We start from the raw sequence: 20,527 nt of genomic DNA, 5'->3' as shown, positions 1-20,527 counted from the left end.
AACCTAATCAAAACTAACCAACTTTCTTGAGCCTGAAAACATACATTTCGTCAAATTAAATGCAAACTTATGCTTTTCAGGCTGAATGATTTTAGCCCTTATTTTGACTAGCCGACAGGTTTTGAGAAATCGCAGAAAAATGCCTGAAATCATACGTAAATCGGTGCTCGTTCATGAGAGTAACAATCACACAATGTAAACTTTTAAAGATGCGATATGACAGAATTGCTGATGAGTCGCTGACACCCATAAGATATTTGGCATGCTAAATATCTGGACCTCGCGAATCAATATTATGTTGTGAGAAATGTTTTCTGGTTGAAAATAACATCTGCGAGTACCTACAGTAAATGAGAGAGCAGCATCCACTAGTGTGGGTATCTGCAGGTCAGCGGGAGGATGGGGAAAAGTTAAAAGGGTTCTTAATAATCTATTTGAACCCAAAAAATGGAGGAAAAACTAGTGTAAATTTGGCAGGAGCACCGTGTCTGTTTGACGTATGTCATCTGAGCAAAAACACAACCGGTTTAAGAGAAATATGTAATTCCCTTCAATAGTCATGTGAGCAAAATAAGTACATTTTTTACCCTACTAAAGGCTTCATCCTCATTATGTAGTTAATAACAAAAGATATATTACGTGACCACCATGTCACTTCTTGCGTGTGTTTGGATGTGAGATGTAATTTGCGGACCGAGACAGAAAATTGTCTGTGATTCTTCCTATTCTAAAGTCATGCAGTGTGAAACCCCATCTCCGATCCATCTTGCGGTGTAAACAAAGCAGCAAACGCTACCCTCGATAGTCATGCAGTGTGAAAACATGTGTGACAGGACTACTAGAAAATCGTGCAGTCTGAACTTGGCAATACCTGGGTAAAAACTCAAACTGGCTTTGTGCAACAAGCCTTACTATTTTGATTCACTAAACTGGACAAATTGGCAAGAACACAATTTCAAAGCAGCACAGATGCATGTGGAAATTTCTGCAAATGATTTACAGACAATGCAGAAATTAAGGAAGAAAGACGCAACATTTCGACCATTTTAACCAATCCAATAAGCGATGCGAAAATCACTGTAGCCTAAAAGCTGGGTGTGTTTAGTAAATATAAACTGTACTGTATTAACGCCAAAAAGACATTTTTCACTAGTGCAAGCTGTTAGTAAACCTGGCCTCAAGTGGCCTGTTAATGATCTGATGTGCTGAATTTGACTCTTCTTAAACTGCTCTCTCTAAATTTCATAGATTATTCTGTGCTCATACATAAAGCCTTATAAACTGTCAGACTGTCCAGATAAACTGTCCAATTGTGCATGGCTTTTATGTCAAAATGTGCATTAAAAGTGATGCATGTCCTTTTTTCTCATATCCACTTCAGAATTGAATTTGTTATTATTATTGAATAATAACAAATTATTATTATCATGTTCTTATTATCGAATATGTACATATTACGTTTAATTTGTAACTATTAAGGCGATGTAATGGCGCTGTAGGTAGTGCTGTCGCCTCACAGCAAGAAGGTTGCTGGTTCGAGCCTCGGCTGGCTCAGTTGGCGTTTCTGTGTGGAGTTTGCATGTTCTCCCAGTGTTCACGTGGGTTTCCTCCGGGTGCTCTGGATTTCCCCACAGTCCAAAGACATGCTGTACAGGTGAATTGGGTAAGCTAAATTGTAGTGTATGAGTGTGAATACGTGTGTATGGATGTTTCCCAGAGATGGGCTGCAGCTGGAAGGGCATCCGCTGCGTAAAACATATGATGGAAAAGTTGGCGGTTCATTCCGCTGTGGTGACCCCAGATTAATAAAGGGATTAAGCTTAAAAGAAAATGAATGAATGAATGTAACTATTAATTTGAATTAAGTTAACAAAAAGTATACAGAATAAGGTAGATGGATTTAAAGATTCCAGGACTGTGAATTTGAAAGTATTTCGGGAAAACATCTGCTTGAAAACATTTAATATGAAGAAATGACATGCTACACCTTTAATACAATTTGTCAACTGTTAATTGACAAATTCATATGTCTACTAAACCTCTTGACCCAAGAAGTGAGAGACATCAGTGGTTACAGGCAAAGCTATTTTACTGTTGGTGGCCCTTTAGTGAACATATGCAAAGAAATCAACAGCACCACCTACAGGTTCATTTGCTTACAGGGTTAGTTCATCACCAAAAAAAGAAAGACATTTCTGATATCATTTATTCCCCCTCATGTCGTTCCAAACCCAAAAGAAATGCATTCATCTTCAGGACAAATTTGAATGCACCCAAAACATATTAATAAAGAGATCAGATATAAATCTATATGAACTGGACAGATTGAGTTTTCTAAAATAGACATGGTTTATTTATAATATAAACAAATTTAACGCAGGCGTTTATTCACATAAATCAGCCAAAAATCTTAATACACTTTAAAACATTTAGGGTGGTTGTAGCCCAGTGGTTCTCAATTCTGGTCCTTCACTTGCACATCGTGTATGTCTTCCTTACTTAACACACCTGAGATCATCAACTTGATAACAGGAGATCCATGAACTGATCCTTGTGTGTCAATTAAGACAGACGTACAATCTCTGTAGGATAGGAGGGCCAGAGGACCGGAATTGAGAATCACTATTGTAACCCAACATGGGTGGGTTGAGACAAATATGGCAAACCCAACCAACTGGCTTGCAAAATGTTATTGAAATTGAATTGAAAAAAAAAAAAATTGGTCTATATTTAATCCAACATTAAGTTAAGACAACACAGATTTTTTTAGAGTGTAGCATTCACGTGATCATAAAGCTCAATCATGCTTTCTTGACACATGAGGACCAATAGCCGCTTTTTCACTGTCAGGCCAATGTGATCCAGGGCTTTTATTGGGCCGGGCCGTTCCAATAGCCCAGGAGCATGAACATTGAGGCCGAAACCATGTTGCGTTTCTACTTTTGGGTTAGTAGCTTGCAGCTCGTCATGCAAACCCTACCCCTAGAACGCCCCACGAATCAAACCTCACACAACTCATCCAGCTCAGTGAGAATCAGGCAGGCAAATAAAGCACACTATCGCATCCTCACAAACTATTAAAATAAAGACAACCGAAACAAACAAATGACACGTTACTGCACAGCAGTACATTATATGTCTACACGCACAGGCCTATGTATTTCCATTTATTATATGCGTTTACTCACTGACCCACTTTTAGCATCGTGCATCAGGTGGTCTCGCAACTAACAGAGGGATGACCCAGTGCACCATCCATAATATAAAACCACAGAAATGTTCCGGTAATAACTCGGTATAAAATGTATTTTATAACATCCTCATTTTGATAGATGCCATCAAACATTCAGCACAAATGTTCCGGAGTGACCTAAAACATATTAATATTTCCCTAGGCTATATGACATTCACAAGATAATTCCCCTTTATTTAAGAGGCCCAATCCCAATTCTATATTTGTACCCCTACCCCTTCCCCTTGGTCCTTACAGTCGATGATTAAGGGGAAGGGCTTCAAAATTTACCCCTAAGAATTGGGACACCACTAGACCTGCACACGTCATCATGTCATCGTGAGCTCTTGCTTCATATGAGATCAGGCGATGGTGACTGCAGTAGTTATTCCAGTTGTGTAGTGTTCTATGTATCTATGTAAACGCACCAAAAACAACATTAATATTATAGCAGACACCATGAAAAGCTCATTCTCAGCCATTAGACATTACTGACAAGGTATTTGAGTGTCATCGAGTGTCAGAATGTTGTGGGAAATGCTGCCGCTGTGGCTGGTGCATTCTGGGGAATTTTCTTACCCGTTGGTTTCGAGTGTGGTCCTGAAAAATCTTTGTTCATAGGGCTATTCACCCCTTCCCCTTAGCTCCAAGCCTTTTAGCTAAAGAGAATTGGGACACCCCTACCCCTTGGCATGCACGCATAAAACGAGGGGTAGGGGTAAGGGGAAGGGCTAAGGGGTAGAATTGAGATAGGGCCTAAGTAAAAGAAAATTGTTAAGTGTTTCAGGACACAAGACCAAGCAATAAAATGTAGCCTGTAGCAGCAGCTATACACTAGTAAAGCTCTACATTTACAATTTCATTTTTAAATTTTACCACGTCATTTAAAATGCATAAACATTTATTTGAGTAATTTGTAAAGTTTTATGTCTTTCTGTTGTATTCATATTTTTATCTTCAAAATAAATAAATTAAGAAAGAAAGAAAGAAAGAAAGAAAGAAAGAAAGAAACCCAGCCGCTCATGGCATCAACAGAGTTGTCAAGTGAGCGCTCCTTCGCCTGGTCTCTAACACACATGCATTTAACTGCGCACTTTTCACGCACAAACACCTTTTAAACTTGACAAAAACTCTGGACAACTGAAAGCTACTGGTGGCTGTGTCTTTAATATGGTTTAAAGATTATTATGCGTTATGGAGACATCAAAGAGGATGCATCAAAGAAATATCACTTATAAATAAAAACTACTTTATTATTTTATGCAACAGCCTTACATTTAAAAGGGAAACATAAGGGCGGTCATAAGCAAAAAGACCCCTAGCCTATAAGGTATTTTATGGAATAGCCATCTTAAACTGACCAGCTATATGTTTTCTTTCCCTTATTTATATATTTTTTGGTGCATGTACTCGTGTGCGATCGGAAAACTAGTGTAATGGTGACACACCATCCCAATCAGACTCGGGCAAACTCCATCTCTCCTTTCACTCCAACCCCGAAGCCCCAGCTGGCCCTCCTTTGCCCAAGGAATTTGGCAGACTGAAGAAGGCCGGCCGCTGTCTCCGTGGAAGCCCAGCTTTTGCCCGATCAGGCCCCAGAAGTGACAGTGGAAACGCGACTAGCCCTGGCTCAATCGCTTTAGACGCGATAGTGAAAACGCGGCTAATGAGGTTCACATTGGAACATTTGAGGGTTACACTAGAACCGGTGGCTTCATTTTATATCCAAACTATCCCATTCTGCATTGACTATTACATTCTGCAACCATTGACAGAGTTTAAAACATGTCTATAAACTGCTGATGTCTTTTAATGCTTTTACCACTTCACTGGTCCATTATTAATCTTAAGATGAACATGAAGCAGACCAACAGGAACAACCGCTTAAAGCATTAACACTGTTGTACAACTGGCTTTTTAGATATAGACGCTCCTACTAACCTCTTAACGCAAGAGGTGACAGAGGACTCAGCTTCGGTGACGTGGAACAAGGTGCAGGCTGACATTGATGGCTACATGCTGAAATACAGCTCTCTAGACGGCTCCGGCCAGGAGGTTCGAGTAGGAGCTGACAGCATCTCCTACAGGTTCACGGGTCTCAAGCCTGGCGTTCTCTATACAGTCTCCGTCTGGGCTGTGAAGGGCTCGCGTTCGAGCAGAAAAGCCACCACAGAGGCTGAAACAGGTTATCTGATTACAGCAGGCTGTGTGGCTCTGTGCCCGTGCTTTCTTCTTCTGCCTGAAAATGTCAAATGAAGCATGATGAAGGTCTTTGCTTAGGTCTTGTCTCAGCAATAATGTTACTGAATTAATATTGCACAGAGGAAGAAGCAGTCATTTTTTGACAAGAATGCTAACTCTCATTTTTATTGTATAAAGGGAGAATCATATAATCTATTACTAGCTCATTAAGATTGTGTTGGGTTCTAAGGATCATTTCCAGATAGTCCTCTACAGTGCGACTTTGACCTACTGTAAATTTAACCGCATCGCTTTTTGTCAATCTGCAGAGATTGATGCCCCCAAGAATCTCAAAGCCACTGATGTTCAGACTCAAACCTCCACTCTAACATGGAAAGCACCTCAGGCTAATATTGAAGGCTACATCTTGACCTACAGGGCTGAAGACGGCAGCATGCAGGTTTGATCTACACACACACACTGCTTTTGAAACATCTTTGAATCAGTTCAGTTTGTTTAATACAAACACTTTTCAAGGTGTTCAAATTTAAGGTAGGATGATGAAACAGCTAATATGAACTTTTTACAACTTTTGAATTTAGCTATGAATAAATGTAAAGAACTATTTCAGTTATTCACCTTAACAAAGGAATCCTTGCTGTAAAGTTATTTCAGACTTTTAATGTTTATTTAACATTTAATCTGTTAAGATTATGAAGATTTAATTATTTAAATAATTGCATTTTAACAATTGTATTTTAATTTATTTCCTTTTCAGCATGATTACTTCAGTATTTGGTGTAACATGATCCTTCAGAAATCATTTTATTATGCTGATTTAGTGCTCGAAATGTTTTTTGGTAACTTTATAATCATTGCTGTTATTTTAATCAATATAATTCACCTTGGCAGAATAAAAGCATTAATTTCTTTATTAACCTTATTGAACCTTATTGAATGCATTTTACTTGCAAAAAAAATAAAAATATGCTACATTGACTTGTGACCAAAATACATTGTATTAATCTATTTATTATGCCAAAAATCATTACAATATGAACTATCACTTTCCATGAAGAAATTTTATACATTTCTTACTCTAAATACATCAAACCTATTTTTTGATTAGTAATAGGACTAGCTAAGTGGTTCGTTTGGACAGCTTTAAATATAATTTTGGCAATAGATTTTTTAACCCTCAGATTACAGATTGTTCATATAGTTTTATTTCAAACAAATAATGTACAATCCTAACAAACCAGACATTGTTTATTATTATTATTATTATTATTATTATTAATATTATTATTATTTACATGTAATGCGTAAATCTTATTTTTCAAAAAATGGGCACTTGGTTTTGTGGTCCTGGGTCATTTGATAGATATCCATGAGTAAATGATTTATTATGAGCTAATAAAGTGTTCACTTTTTATTAATTTACGTCATTTTAAGTTTCATTTTAGCCAAAATGAGTTCTTTATACGACTGATTTTTTCTGCTTTGTTTTTTAGACTGTGGAAAAAACGTTGACTGCACGAGAGAACAGATTTGCTCTCTCAGGCCTTGAAATGGGAAAGAAGTACATTGTCACCCTTATTGCCTACAGAGGCTCAAAGAGGAGTAAAATAGTGGAGACAACATTCAGTACAGGTAGAGTTGAACAATATATCAATTGAGCATTGATATCGCAACATGTGAACGTGCAATAGGATTAGATTAAAAAATAAAGACATTATTAAATATTATTTTGTAATTATTTATACAATGATGAACATGTTATTTTACATTTGATTGTTCAATTTCTGTACTTCAGTACTGTTATAAAACCATTAATCACTCTTTATTTATTTATACATCCGTGTATTATAAATGTAATTGATTATAATTATAATAAATATAATTTATGCACAGCATAGAAAAAGACTTGGTCATCTAAGTTCATGTATATTAATGAAATATTTTCAAATAAAGCTATTCAAATCATCTGGTGAAATTATATTTATATCACAACATATATTGCAGCAAAACAACACATCACAATGTCAGATTTTTCCAATATCATGCAGCCCTAAATACAGGTAACATGCCATGTCCCTTTATTCACACGATTACAACACTCATAGTGTATCAACATACCTTATCCAAGTCTTATTTTTAAGATTAAGTGATTAACCAATAATGTACTCATCCTCCACTTGATCCAAACCTTCTTTATGTTAAACACAAAATAATATATTTTGAAGAATGTTTGAAGCTGTTAGCCATTGACTTTCATAGTATTTTTATTTCCTACTATGGTTTTCAATAGCTGCCCTTGTCCAGAATTGTCCGAAATATCCTCTGTTGTATTCAACATAAAAAGAAAGTAAAACAGTTGTGGAACAAGTGGAGGGTGACTAAATGGTGAGAGAATTAGATTTTTTTTGAGTGAATTACCTCTTAAATAGAACGTCCATATAGACGTTGGAGCCATCTTTAAAAAAATATTATTATTATTATTAGATTATATATTAATATTTAGCAAACAAGCAGTACACAAGAATACAAACCGATGACAGCAAGAAACATAGTACACACAAAATAAGTATGTTGATGAGAGCATACTGCCTGAAATAAAGAATGTGATTGACATATATCAGTTTGTGCAGTTATAATTCTGCAGTACTATTTTGTTTGGTTCAGTAGTTGCGATTAGATGTAGTTTATGCTGTGTGTTCAAGGACAGCTTTTTGACCCACACATAACTGACATGAAGAAACAACACAGTCACAGGCTAGCTATCAGGTCTGTCACAGCCTTAAAAAGCATCATACATTTTTATGTTGTTATTTCTAGTTGGTCTGGCCTATCAGTTCCCGATGGACTGTACTCAGATCATGAGGAATGGGAACATGGAGAGTGGCGTGTACACAATCTACGTCAATAACAACCGCAGCAGAACCATGCAGGTGTACTGTGACATGAAAACTGATGGCGGCGGTTGGATTGTAAGTGGATCTCTATTTTTTTCCTCTCTATATATATATATATATATATATATATATATATATATATATATATATATATATATATATATATATATATATATATATAACACACACACACACACACACATACACACAGTTTAGTAAGAATTATTAGCCCCCCCTTTAAATTATTATTATTTTTTTTTTTCAAATATTACTTAAATGATAACAGAGCAAGGACATTTTCACAGTATGTCTGATATTTCTTCTTCTGGAGAATGTCTTATTTGTTTTATTTCAGCTAGAATAAAAGCTGTTTTTCATTAAAAAAAATTAAGTTCAAAATTATTAGACTCTTTAAGCTATATATTTTTTCAATAGTCTACAGAACAAACCATACTTATACAATAACTTGCCTAAATAGCCCAACCTGCCTAGTTAACCTAATTAACCTAGTTAAGCTTTTAAATGTCACTTTAAGCTGTATAGAAGTGTCTTGAAAAATGTCTAGTCAAATATTTTGTACTGTCATCATGACAAAGATAAAATAAATCAGTTATTAGAAATGAGTTATTAAAACTGTTATGTTTAGATATGTGGTAAACATATCTTCTCTCCGTTAAACAGAAATTAGGGGAAAAAATAAACAGGAGGGCTAATAATTCTGACTTCAATTATACATACATCCGTGATATGAATTGTCTCATGATCCCACACCTGCCTATCTACTCCTTTTTTCTCAGACTGAACGAGCAGGCAAACTCATGAAATGGCTTTTTCAAGTCAAGTCGTAGACTTTCATTTGGCTTTTCATGCTCTCCAGATATTCTTTAGCATTCATAATATCTTATGCACATTTGGGAAAAAAAATAACTCAAAGGAATAGTTCACCCATACTGAAAATTCCATAAATCGTTTACTCACCCTTCACTGATCGCAAACCTTTCATCTCACTGTTGAACAAATAAGATGATATTTATAAGAATTCTGGAAACTGACAGCCATTGACTTCCATAGTATTTGTTACTTTCTCTTACTCATGGATGTCATCGGTTTCGGTTTTGAACATTTTTGGAAATATCTCTTGTTTATCTCTTGTTCTTGTTTATTAAAAAATGAACTTGAGTGTGAGTTTATAGTGAGTAAATTTCAATTTTTGGGTGAACTATCCCTTTAATGTAAAAAAAAAAATCTATTTGCTTACATAAGTGCACACATGCTCCATTTGCCAGTGTGTAAATCTGAAATGGCGCAATTGACACATTAGAAAACTGTCATTAACTGTGATGGAAAGAGTACTGAAAAATCTTAGTCAAGTAAAAGTACCATTACGTACCCAAAAAAGGTAGTGCACGTACAAGAGTAACTATCTGTTATGAATAATACTTAAAGTATGAGTAAAAAGTAGCCCTTTTAAAAGTACTCAAGAGTAGTGAGTAGTATTACGCTGTGAAAGGTCAATGCTTCAATTTCTGAATGTGTTTGTAGGAAAACGTAACATTCTGTAGTACATTTAGTCACTGTTTAAGGTCATTTGGTGATTTCAGTCATCATACAACAGACATCCGCCATCTCATCAGTGACATGCAGTCTAAACAGTCTCTCAGTCATTGCATGTTACGATTTTGTCATGAGGTTGTTAAGTATGTAATTTTCTTTGTATGATTTGACTGGATGGCTATCATAGAACTGATATTTCTACCAGGGTTTCTGTAGGATAGTTCAAAATCAAATTTAAGAAAAAAAAAATTAAGTTATAGCTAAACTTAGATAAACACTAAGGATTTTTCTAATGGCCAGGTAACTTCTATAAATAGCATTTGTATCAATGGGAGATCATGTAAAGGGATGCATTTCTGTAGTTTTCTTTAATTTCAAAAAGCAAAATTGCTGTAAAAATGTCTAACATCTGTTGTGAATTGTATCTCTTTGCAAAGAAACAATTAACTATTTACACAGTATTTATATTTAAAAGAGTTTTGAGATGGATTATTGGTCATTGGGTGTCAGATCGATTGGGTAGTTTCATTTGGACATAGGGAAATTAAGACCTGTTTAAAATGATTGAAGACATAGGGAAATTAAGACCTGTTTAAAATGATTGAAGACATACAAGACAACATTTCAGTAAATTTAAGACATTTTAAGCCTTTTTAAGACCCAGCAAATACCCTTTCTACTTCTACTCCTACTTCTTCTCTACTAGCCGATCATCATAGTTTTGAGAACAATAATGAAGTAGTGCCTTCAGGTAGTGGAAAGTAGTGGAGTAAAGGTACAGGTACAGCACTAAAAAACTACTCAAGTGAAAGTAAAAATGCACATTTTTAAAACTACTTAGTAAACTACAATTTAGAATAGTAGAAAAACTACTCAATTACAGTAATTTGAGTATTTGTATTTTTGTGTCTTCACACCACTGGTCATTAAACGCTTCTATTTAATGATCCTTTACACAACCCTGTCTTTCACTTATAATATAACATGTATGCTCCTTCCTTTGGGTGAGAATGCTTTTGTGAATGCCATTTGCTCACCTTATCATCATGCCATTGACAATATGCCACTGAGGTAGACACATCTTGCATTATTAAGTTTAACATTGATTGTTTAATTGATCGTTAATTTAGACAGAGATAGATGTAGAAATTGACAACCCTAAAGTAACCCATCTAACAAATTATTCATTGTTTCACCCAAAGGTCTTCCAGAGAAGAAACACAGGCAAAGTAGATTTCATGAAGAAATGGAGAGACTACATGAAAGGCTTTGGGGAACTGACAGAAGAATTCTGGCTTGGTATAGGCCTATATCCAACAAAGTTCATACACTAATGAAAACTATCACTTAGCCACATCATTTACTTGGTTCAATCTGATATAGATTTGGCCTGTTTTTCTGTTGTTGTTGAACAGGCTTGGACAAGATCCACGAACTGACCAACACTCCAACACAGTATGAGGCGCGTTTTGATCTGGGCTCAGGATCAGATCGGAAATATGCTGTCTATGATAACTTCAAAGTAGCTCCATCCAAACAGAAGTTCAAACTTACCATTGGCAGCTACAAGGGAAATGCTGGTGAGCTGGAGTTTGTGTAATCCGGTTTACCACGTCGTATGAAGCCAAGTCTTGTTATTATTAATAACACGTTCCGTGCAGGTGACGCCATGACCTACCACCAGGGGGCGCCTTTCTCCACGGTCGATTCAGACAATGACATTGCTCTTGGGAACTGTGCTTTAACCCACCAAGGTGCGTGGTGGTACAAAAACTGCCATCTGGCCAATCTCAACGGCAGATTTGGGGACAACAGACACAGCATGGTGAGTGCTGAGGAATTTGTTATGAAGCCGGTTGTGAAAATTGTGAGTTTGTGTGTAGTGAGATGTAGTGACCAGCAGAGGGAGCTCTCAATTTACAACACTGAGGGGAGGATATAAAGCCAAAGCACTTACAAGCAATTGCCCAATAATTCAGAAAAAAAGCAGTGTCCTGAATCTATCAGCTCTCATATGTTCACAAATAAGACAATACTTTCAAGTTGTTTGGAGATTTATGTTCCCATTAGAGGCCTTATTTCCGTGAGGCTAACTGGTATAGTGAATGTTTTTCTTTGAGGAGGGAAAAAAACATTTTAGGCCACTAAGAGCAGGAAATGATGTTTCTTTTTCTTTCAAAAAGTCAAATTAAGTTTTCGGTTTACTATTTGTGTCTTGCTTTTCAGTACAAACGTCTAAATATGCTAAATATTGCTTTAATTTAATCACAAAATTATTTAGGTCTTATTTGCTTTAAAAGACAATTAAAGAATCAGAGGAGTTTGTGCTTTAAACAAGAAAAGTAAATCTCCCAATATGGTAAAAAAAAAATCTTAATTCAAATGGGTAACAAGTTTTTTGTCTTAAGCACAAATCCGCTTTATTTGATGATTTATTTAATTATGATCAAGAAATGATCAGGCAGTGCTGTCGCCTCACTGCAAGAAGGTCGCTGGTTCAAGCCTCGGCTGGGTCAGTTGGCATTTCTGTGTGGAGTTTGTGGGAAGCATCTCCCGGTGTTCATGTGGGTTTCCTCCGGGTGCTCCGGTTTCTCCCACAAGTCCAAAGACGTGTTATAAATTGTGACGTGACAAAGTTACCTTAGAGAGAAAGAGAGTGGGAGTGAGACAGAGGGAGGAAGAGAGAGATAAAGACCAGAGAGTAGGCCACAAAGAGAGTCTGATAGCAGTAAAGTCAGAGAAGTCCAGAGCAGGAGAGGAGACAAGCAGGCCAAGCAAAGTTTACCACCTACTTTGTATCTTTCTTGACCATGTGACCAAAGCCCAAAAAATACAACTGACAATATAATTTGCAGTCTTACGCTTATATATATATATATATATATATATATATATATATATATATATATATATATATATATATATATATATATATATATATATATATATATATATTTAAACATTACCCACAGTGTTATTTTCGTCCATATTTGACCCAACGCCGGATTAGGACAACTTCAGCTTATCATAAACATCTTCTTTCAATCTTTTAAACTCTGATTATTATGGACGCATTTCTGAAATACTGCCAGGGATTAACCCAAACAACCGCCACATTTTACAAAACCTAAATGACGGTAAAATGACAGTAAAATAAAGTTTTTGGACCTGTTATGTGTTTTGGAGAATATTCCTTCACTGGAGATATACAAATTTTAATTTGGGGTTTAGACGATTAACAAATATGCTGTGGGTTTGGAAGGACACAAGAGTAAGAAAGTATAACAGAAAAAAAAAATTTGGTCTGAACCATCATACTGTTGTTTGTGTCTTTCCCATAACTGGTTGCAAGAGTAGTTGGTAGTTCATTCCATTGTGACAGCCCGTGAAAAATCAGGGACTAAGCCTAAAGAAAATGAATGAATGAATGAATTAATGAATGTTGTTTGTGTCCTCCAGGGTGTAAACTGGGAGCCATGGAAGGGGCATCTCCAGTCTCTGGACTTTGCAGAGATTAAGATCCGGCCAGTGGGAGCAGCAGGCAGACAGAAGAGATCACTCAAGAGAAGAGTAGCAGCATATTAACAATCACTTGGCAGAAACAACAAGATGTTTTACTGAAATCCACAACGTCCATACGGGGATCAAACCAGATTGGAATCGGTTCTTTATATCAGGAAAGCCTCTCTATGCTGTAGATTATAAGCTGTATTTTGTATCGTGTTAAACAGGCAGATTTTAAATAGAATATGCTTTACTTTTTTATTTACAATATACACACACAGACACACGCACACACTGTAAATGAAAGAAATCCAAACACAAGCCAAAATTTGTAGCATGACTCATTTGTCATTTCTGACCCAGACAGTATTTTCATACATTTTTTCATAAGTATACTGTATCACAAGCTTCACAAAACCTATTTTATTTCATTTTAAGTGTTTTGAACCAAAGGACTGTATACTGTATATTTCCTGAACTTTTGAAATGGATTTTAATATTTTTGCCCATCATAATAGATACTGATTTTGAATAATTGTCATGCATAAAAAAAGAAGCTTTGATAAAAGTTGTTAAGCTATAATGTCCTCCATCTGGATGTGTACTGTAGTTGTACTATAATTCCTGACACAGACACCAAATGAAGTGTCACATACTTTTTCAGAAATAATGTTTGTTGAAATAAAAAGCATTTGGAATCTTTTACAAACATTCAAGACTCTGAGCCTCATTTATAAAATGTTGCATCGAAATCATCCTGTATTTGACAGATTGTTTTTCCAAATGTGATGAAGAAACTACAACAACCTTTACAAACCCCTCCCAATTAAAACTTGTGCATCCTTATAGGTATTTTTCTATTAAAGTGAAGATTTTGGCAAATTTAGCTACCCTTTTTTTTTTTTTTTTTTTTTTTTAACAAGTTTTTGGCATTACGACATTTCATGATCAATAATTGCATATACCCTCGGTATACTCAATTGTTTTGCTGTTTAAACTCCCCTAATTTTTTTCCAGTGCTGGGTTGCAGCTGGAAGGGCATTGGCTGTGTAAAACATATGTTGGATAAGTTGGTGGTTCATTCCATTGTGGCGACCCCAGATTAAAAAGGGACTAAACAGAAATGAAAATAAATAAATGAATGAACTTAATTTATGTGTATTTGTGTCCCCTTTAACAGTATACCAAATGTGTTTATTTTTTTTACTTGCTTAATTTGTTGCAATTTTTGCATTTGGAAAAAAAGTACTTGAGTATAGGCTATTTAGGTTTTTAAAGAAGTATGCTTTGCTTTTGTTTTCCTGATTTTTAAAAATAGATATATGTATACATTTTAAATTAAACATTGACCTCCATAGTATTTGTTTTTCCTTCTGTGTAAGTCAATAGTTACAGGTAACTTATGTTAAATAAATATATATTGCTAATGAATCAATGAAACATTGATTTTCGTTGTTTCGTTGCCTATTTTTAAATTTGTGTTGGGTGGGTAATAGTACACCACCTTTTTTTTAGTACTACACCACTGCTCAGGACCTTTAGAATAAAAATGTCCCCACTGAAACAAAAGAAAGCAATATTTTCCCAGTATCATTTCAGCAAAAAATCACACTTACTTGGCTAACAGGTTTTCATTTATAGTTAGCTAGGCTGAAACATTTAAACTATTTTAACGTGTTAAATAAATGTTAAATAATGCATTTATGAATTTTTTTATGTATTGCGAGTGGAAATTGTTCATTTGTAAACAAAATAAAATTCAATGGTTAAAATTCTTAAACAAAATGTTCAGTAGTTCTCATCAGGACTGATGATAAATAAATCTATCAGTCAAAATGACAGAAGAGATATTTTTGTTTTCTTTGACACATTTCTGATCTATGCTACCTGACGAAAGTCTTGTCACCTATCCAAGTTTTAGAAACAACAAATAATAACTTGACTTCTAGTGGATCATTTAATATCAGAAGTAGCTTATATGAAAGGAAAAGGCCTCTAGATTACTCTTATTTTACTAAAATAAAACATGATCATGCAAACTATGATTTTTTTTCACCAAACTTGACAGATTTCTGTGAGAATCTTAGGTCCATGTGGGTTCCAATAGGTTTGTGATGATTGGGAGGCAGTTCAACAGATGATTCATCAGAAATATATACCTTCTGCAACTTTTCTATATGATCAACTAGAATTATTATTTGTTGCTCTTACAACTGGGATTGATGACAAGACTTTTGTAAGATAGTGTAGGTTTAAAATTTATTTTAAATCGATGCACAATTGTTAATCACTTTACCATAAAGATGAGCATCAGTCAGTGACCACATCTTTTACTTACATATAGTGAGCTCAGATTTCCAAATACTCCACAACAACAAAACCTGTATGCCTGCTTTATAATGTTTAACACTTTTCCACATTCAAATATTGTTTTTATAATTCTGAAAATTGGCTCTGATTTTCACACGCAAACACTGAGATCAAATCTCTGCACTGACGTTTTATAAATGAGGCCTAATATTTGACCAGCTCTGCAGTCTAAAATGATGGAAAGTTAGCACAGTTACACTACATATTGCACATTTGAGCATCATTGTCTCTATAGCAGACCCTCAGAGTAACCAGAAATACAGTATAAGAGCATACCATGAAAATAACTGTTCTTCTAGAGGATCTGACACCAGGAGGAGGCATATCAGCCCCAGCAGGAGCTCAGCATCAGCTCTTCATCGGGTCTCCAGGCATCAGAAAGTTTCTAACAAGCAAAACACAGCCTAAAGAAATGTGCAAAAGCACCAAAAATATATAGAGAATCTTTGAGCCTTTCACTTGCCTTTGCAAAAGTGGCATGTGTTGAGCCTGCAGCTTAGCGAGCTTCATTTTCCCCTCATCAGTCCATGGCTGAAACACTGTTTTGAATGGGGTTTGTTCTGTTTCTTCTGCTGCATTACTGTGAGCTGAAGCATGAGACAAAACAAGCTCTGTCTGGGTGGAGGGTCAGAGTTTCCTTTTCAGCCTCCGGATCCCACCACTGTACTGGGATGGAAAAACTGCAGCAATAGAGTGGGTAAAATGTTTCCCCCCTCATAAACGTACAGATTCACACTTGGCTTATATTGTATTATGGGACTGTAGGTTCTTCCTTTCATGTTTTACAATGTAAAAAAAGTCTTGCTGTCCAAATATTTTAAGTTGAATCAAATGAACCTTTCTGGTCATCTCAACCTACTCCAGTCAAACTAAAAATATATTACATTCATCCTGACTAACCTTTTCAAATAACTTAAAATAGCATGAAACATTTGTTGTCATGACTTTTTTCAAATCATATTACAATGTAAAAACACACTTTGAATCAAATAAATCAGCCTGATCTCAAGGAAATGTGCCTATTTTACATGTATTTGTACAAATATGATTTCATTTGTATTAAATTGTGCAATTTTACACTCGAAAGACAACATGCCACCCACCTCACCCCTCATTGAGGGATGAGATAATCATAAAAATGAATATGGATTAACCACTAAATCAGAGATGCCCAAACTAGGCCCGCCGGTCAAAGTTGGCCCATGATATCCTTTGATTTAACCTGTCATTCCATCTGAGAATAGAACGAGAATGATGGGGATGGTTTAGAGATTGTAAATTCAAATTTAATATAATGTTTTATTTGTTTGTTTTATTGTTAAGCTACAAAAAGTCTAAGTGAAATTAAATGTTTCAATTAAATTTCTGTGATTTAGTTTAAAATGTATATACTGTCACTGATGGATAGAGGAAAATGCAGAGACTTTGGTGAGGGAATCAAGGCAATGGCAGATTCGGCTTGACTAGTGTATGCTGCATTAAACTCCACTGTGTTATAAATGTGATTATGTTTTAATTGCAACAAGTTATCATTTAAAAAGTTATAGTGTGTTAGTTAATATGATTAAAAGTAATGTTTTCTATTTATTTTTAAATATTATGAAATAATATTGCTCTCGATGATATTTGGTTTTTGACCCTTCATACGAAAAAGGTTTGGCCACCACTGCACTAAATGAAAAAGTTACTAATTGCTGTGAGATGGTGTTGAAATTAACCAACTTTCAATGCATTTCAAACCCTCTTTCTATGAAAATTGTTAGATATTATGTTAAATATTTGGTCCTATTTGAAAGATCCCTGTTCATATTGTATTGCACTGCATGTGTGGGTTAAGGTGGAAAGGAAGGGTCAACAGTGTATTTATGAAAATCATTTACAAATGGAATTACATGCAGATCATACGGTGGCCGAGAGAGCTTAACAGACTGCAATTTAAGAAAACGTGCAATTACAAAAAATGGCAGCAAATTGAGAAAAGATCAGTTTGACAGCACAAGTGTTGAAAAATCTCCACAACATGAACACATCTTTAAAAAACGTGCTGTATTTTCTCACAATGCAAACAATTAATAAAACGCACTGCATTTTCTCACAATGCAAACATTTTACAAAAACACGTTGCATTTTCTTACAACACAACGGAAATGTTTCAAGAGGACCCTAAAACGTGACAGGTTTGGATATTTAAGTTATGGTTATTAAGGCTAAAGACTAAATTAATTATTAAGGCTGGATATTAAAATAAACAAACCAAAAAAAATTGCCTTTCAAAGATCATTGACAACTTCACTGAGCGATAGCAAAGAGCATAGAATCACCAAGAGACGACGCTCTAGTGCGATTTGGGAAACAGCCACTAGATGGCACGGCGGTCATTTTGTAAAGATAATTTTAATACAACAAAAGCATATTATGGGAAATAAACTATTAAAAGGGCCGGTGATTGTGATAATAAGTGTTGTATTGTCGTCTTTAAGGTTGTATCTCAGCTTTAATGCACTTTTAAAATACGTAAATAAAAAACAAAGCAGCAGCTTGCCATCGCAAGAGCAATAAGATCCAGTGGACGGCCGATCGCTTTCACTCCAAAATGGCGGAATTCAGGGCTGTTTCTGGGCTCTGCTATTGCAATGGAATGTTCTATTGACTGTTGCTTTTTGGTAATTCTAAGCTCTTTGGCAATAGTCATGGCACAACGGCGTCCATCACATATTCACAAGTTCCGTTGTGTTCCGTTCTTTTTGTGTTGTGAGATATTAAATGTTTGCGTTGTGTGAAAACGCAGCATGTTTGCGTTGTGATGATTTGCAGCATGTGTGCTGTCAAACTGATGAAGATCTTTTCTCAGTTTGCTGGTGTTTGCACGTGTTTTCTTAAATTGTAGCATGCTAAGCTCTCTTGGCCACTGTAAGATAATTTAAAAAATATAAGCACAATGCAAAAACACGCATAAGTGGATTGTACCAAATGTTTCATTTAAATGTAAGAACACAGCAATTAAGGCCCTTTGATATATCTAGTGAGACCTATCATTACAAGTGTTGTAAACTACTGTTGAAAAGTGTAGTAAGTGTGGTAAAAACCTGTAATAAAACTACAGTTAAACAATGATACATGTTTAGCAATTTTGTTTAACTTAATAAAGTAAAATAAAGCATTAAGAAAAAACAAGAAAAAGAAACAATCTCCAAAAAAATATTCGGACATTTCAACAACAACAACAACAACAAAAACAACAACAACGAAAATGATTAAGATAACAAACCTGACTGTCGTATTGACAATAGTAATGATTAAAGTAAATAATCTAAATGTATATATATATATATATATATATATATATATATATATATATATATATATATATATATATATATATATATATATATATATATATATATATATATTTATATTTAATCTGGGTATGGCATTAGATTAAAACAATGTCATCTAATTTAAAATTGTCGGGCCATATTTTTGAAAAAACAAGAAAAAGAAACAATCTCCAAAAAAATATTCGGACATTTCAACAACAACAACAACAACAAAAACAACAACAACGAAAATGATTAAGATAACAAACCTAACTGTCGTATTGACAATAGTAATGATTAAAGTAAATAATCTATATATATATATATATATATATATATGTATATATATATATATATATATATATATATATATATATATATATATATATATATATATATATATATATATATATAATCTGGGTATGGCATTAGATTAAAACAATGTCATCTAATTTAAAATTGTCGGGCCATATTTTTGATAAGTATGTAATGTAGATTTGTAATGCAGATCCACCTTTTGGGTGACAGAGACAGTCACCGCAGTAAAAACAAAACTGAATCAATATTGGAGTTACTTTTGCACGCTGGAGGAAGGATGACACCATGGCTGAAGTATTTCTTTTAGACAGGTAATGTTATGTTTTAAAAGCATTTTAGTCACGCAAAGCTGATGTAGATTGTGTTTTACGAATGGGTTATATGGACAAAAGTGTTGTTCAGCCACTGAAATCTTCCGCCAAAAGACTGATGTGACTATTTTCGATTTCATAAAAACCTTTTACAGCATCGATAATGTAGATTTTTTATTTAGTTTAACAGGAAAACATCAGTAAATACCGCTATTCCGCCCAGCCTGCTTTACAGAGGTAAAGTTGCTTTTATCTTCACATCACATTGGTTCATGTTTGAACAATGACAACCTGTGACACACTAGTGGGTCTCTGTCATCTTTGTTGTGCGCATTTGTGTGATTGTTTAGGAGGTGTGGCTTTGGACGGCAGGGGAGGGACTGTATTTGAAAGATATTATGCTAATCGGTTAGCACCTACTGCAAATTTAGGTTGAAAAAAACAAGCCTTTTTTTCCAATAAAATGACAAAATCACTAAGCAAAATTAATTAAACATTAAAAAAGAAAGAATATAAAACACAAATATTAATTAAAAGTACATAAACCTATATATACTTATACTAACGCAATCTCACAGCAATTTGTTACTTTTTGATTTAGTGGCTAATTCGTATGAATTTGTAGGATCTAATTCGTACAATTTAGTACGATTTGCTCATCATCTAATGACAGTTGGGGTTAGGAGTGGAGCTGCGTGGCATGCCTCCTTTTTTAAATTGTACATTTTGTATGACTGAACTCGAACAAATTTGTACAAATTAGCCACTAAACTGACAAATTGTGAAATACTTACGTTTCCTCATGAGATCAGGCTGGGAATACAC

General features: G+C 34.9%; 1 protein-coding gene and 1 long non-coding RNA gene across 4 annotated transcripts in view; one reads left to right on the top strand and one right to left on the bottom strand.

The window, feature by feature from the left end:
• The window catches only part of tnn (tenascin N), a 57,597-nt gene extending 43,500 nt beyond the window's left edge, over positions 1–14,097 (top strand). For 2 of the 3 annotated variants that reach the window (NM_131036.2, XM_005171265.5), the window contains 7 exons: positions 5,743–5,873; positions 6,928–7,066; positions 8,252–8,403; positions 11,085–11,181; positions 11,298–11,462; positions 11,544–11,707; positions 13,342–14,097. In NM_131036.2, the coding sequence (NP_571111.2) occupies positions 5,743–5,873; positions 6,928–7,066; positions 8,252–8,403; positions 11,085–11,181; positions 11,298–11,462; positions 11,544–11,707; positions 13,342–13,467 (974 nt within the window). In that variant the 3' untranslated portion in view covers positions 13,468–14,097. Of the gene's footprint in view, positions 1–5,153; positions 5,418–5,742; positions 5,874–6,927; positions 7,067–8,251; positions 8,404–11,084; positions 11,182–11,297; positions 11,463–11,543; positions 11,708–13,341 lie in introns of all 3 variants that reach the window. The other variant, XM_005171264.6, reaches the window with a different exon arrangement.
• Positions 11,601–16,342, bottom strand: LOC141378379 (uncharacterized). The gene is made up of 3 exons (XR_012392841.1): positions 16,220–16,342; positions 16,033–16,141; positions 11,601–12,522 (listed from the first exon to the last, which is right to left on the bottom strand). It is a non-coding gene; the product is annotated as an uncharacterized lncRNA (long non-coding RNA).
• Between the last annotated feature and the right edge of the window lie 4,185 nt (positions 16,343–20,527).

This window comes from Danio rerio, chromosome 2 (assembly GCF_049306965.1).
Source record: "Danio rerio strain Tuebingen ecotype United States chromosome 2, GRCz12tu, whole genome shotgun sequence".
Classification (NCBI taxonomy): Eukaryota; Metazoa; Chordata; class Actinopteri; order Cypriniformes; family Danionidae; genus Danio; species Danio rerio.
The sequence above is the reverse complement of the archived record's forward strand: the minus strand, read 5'-3'. Positions and strand labels throughout refer to the sequence as shown.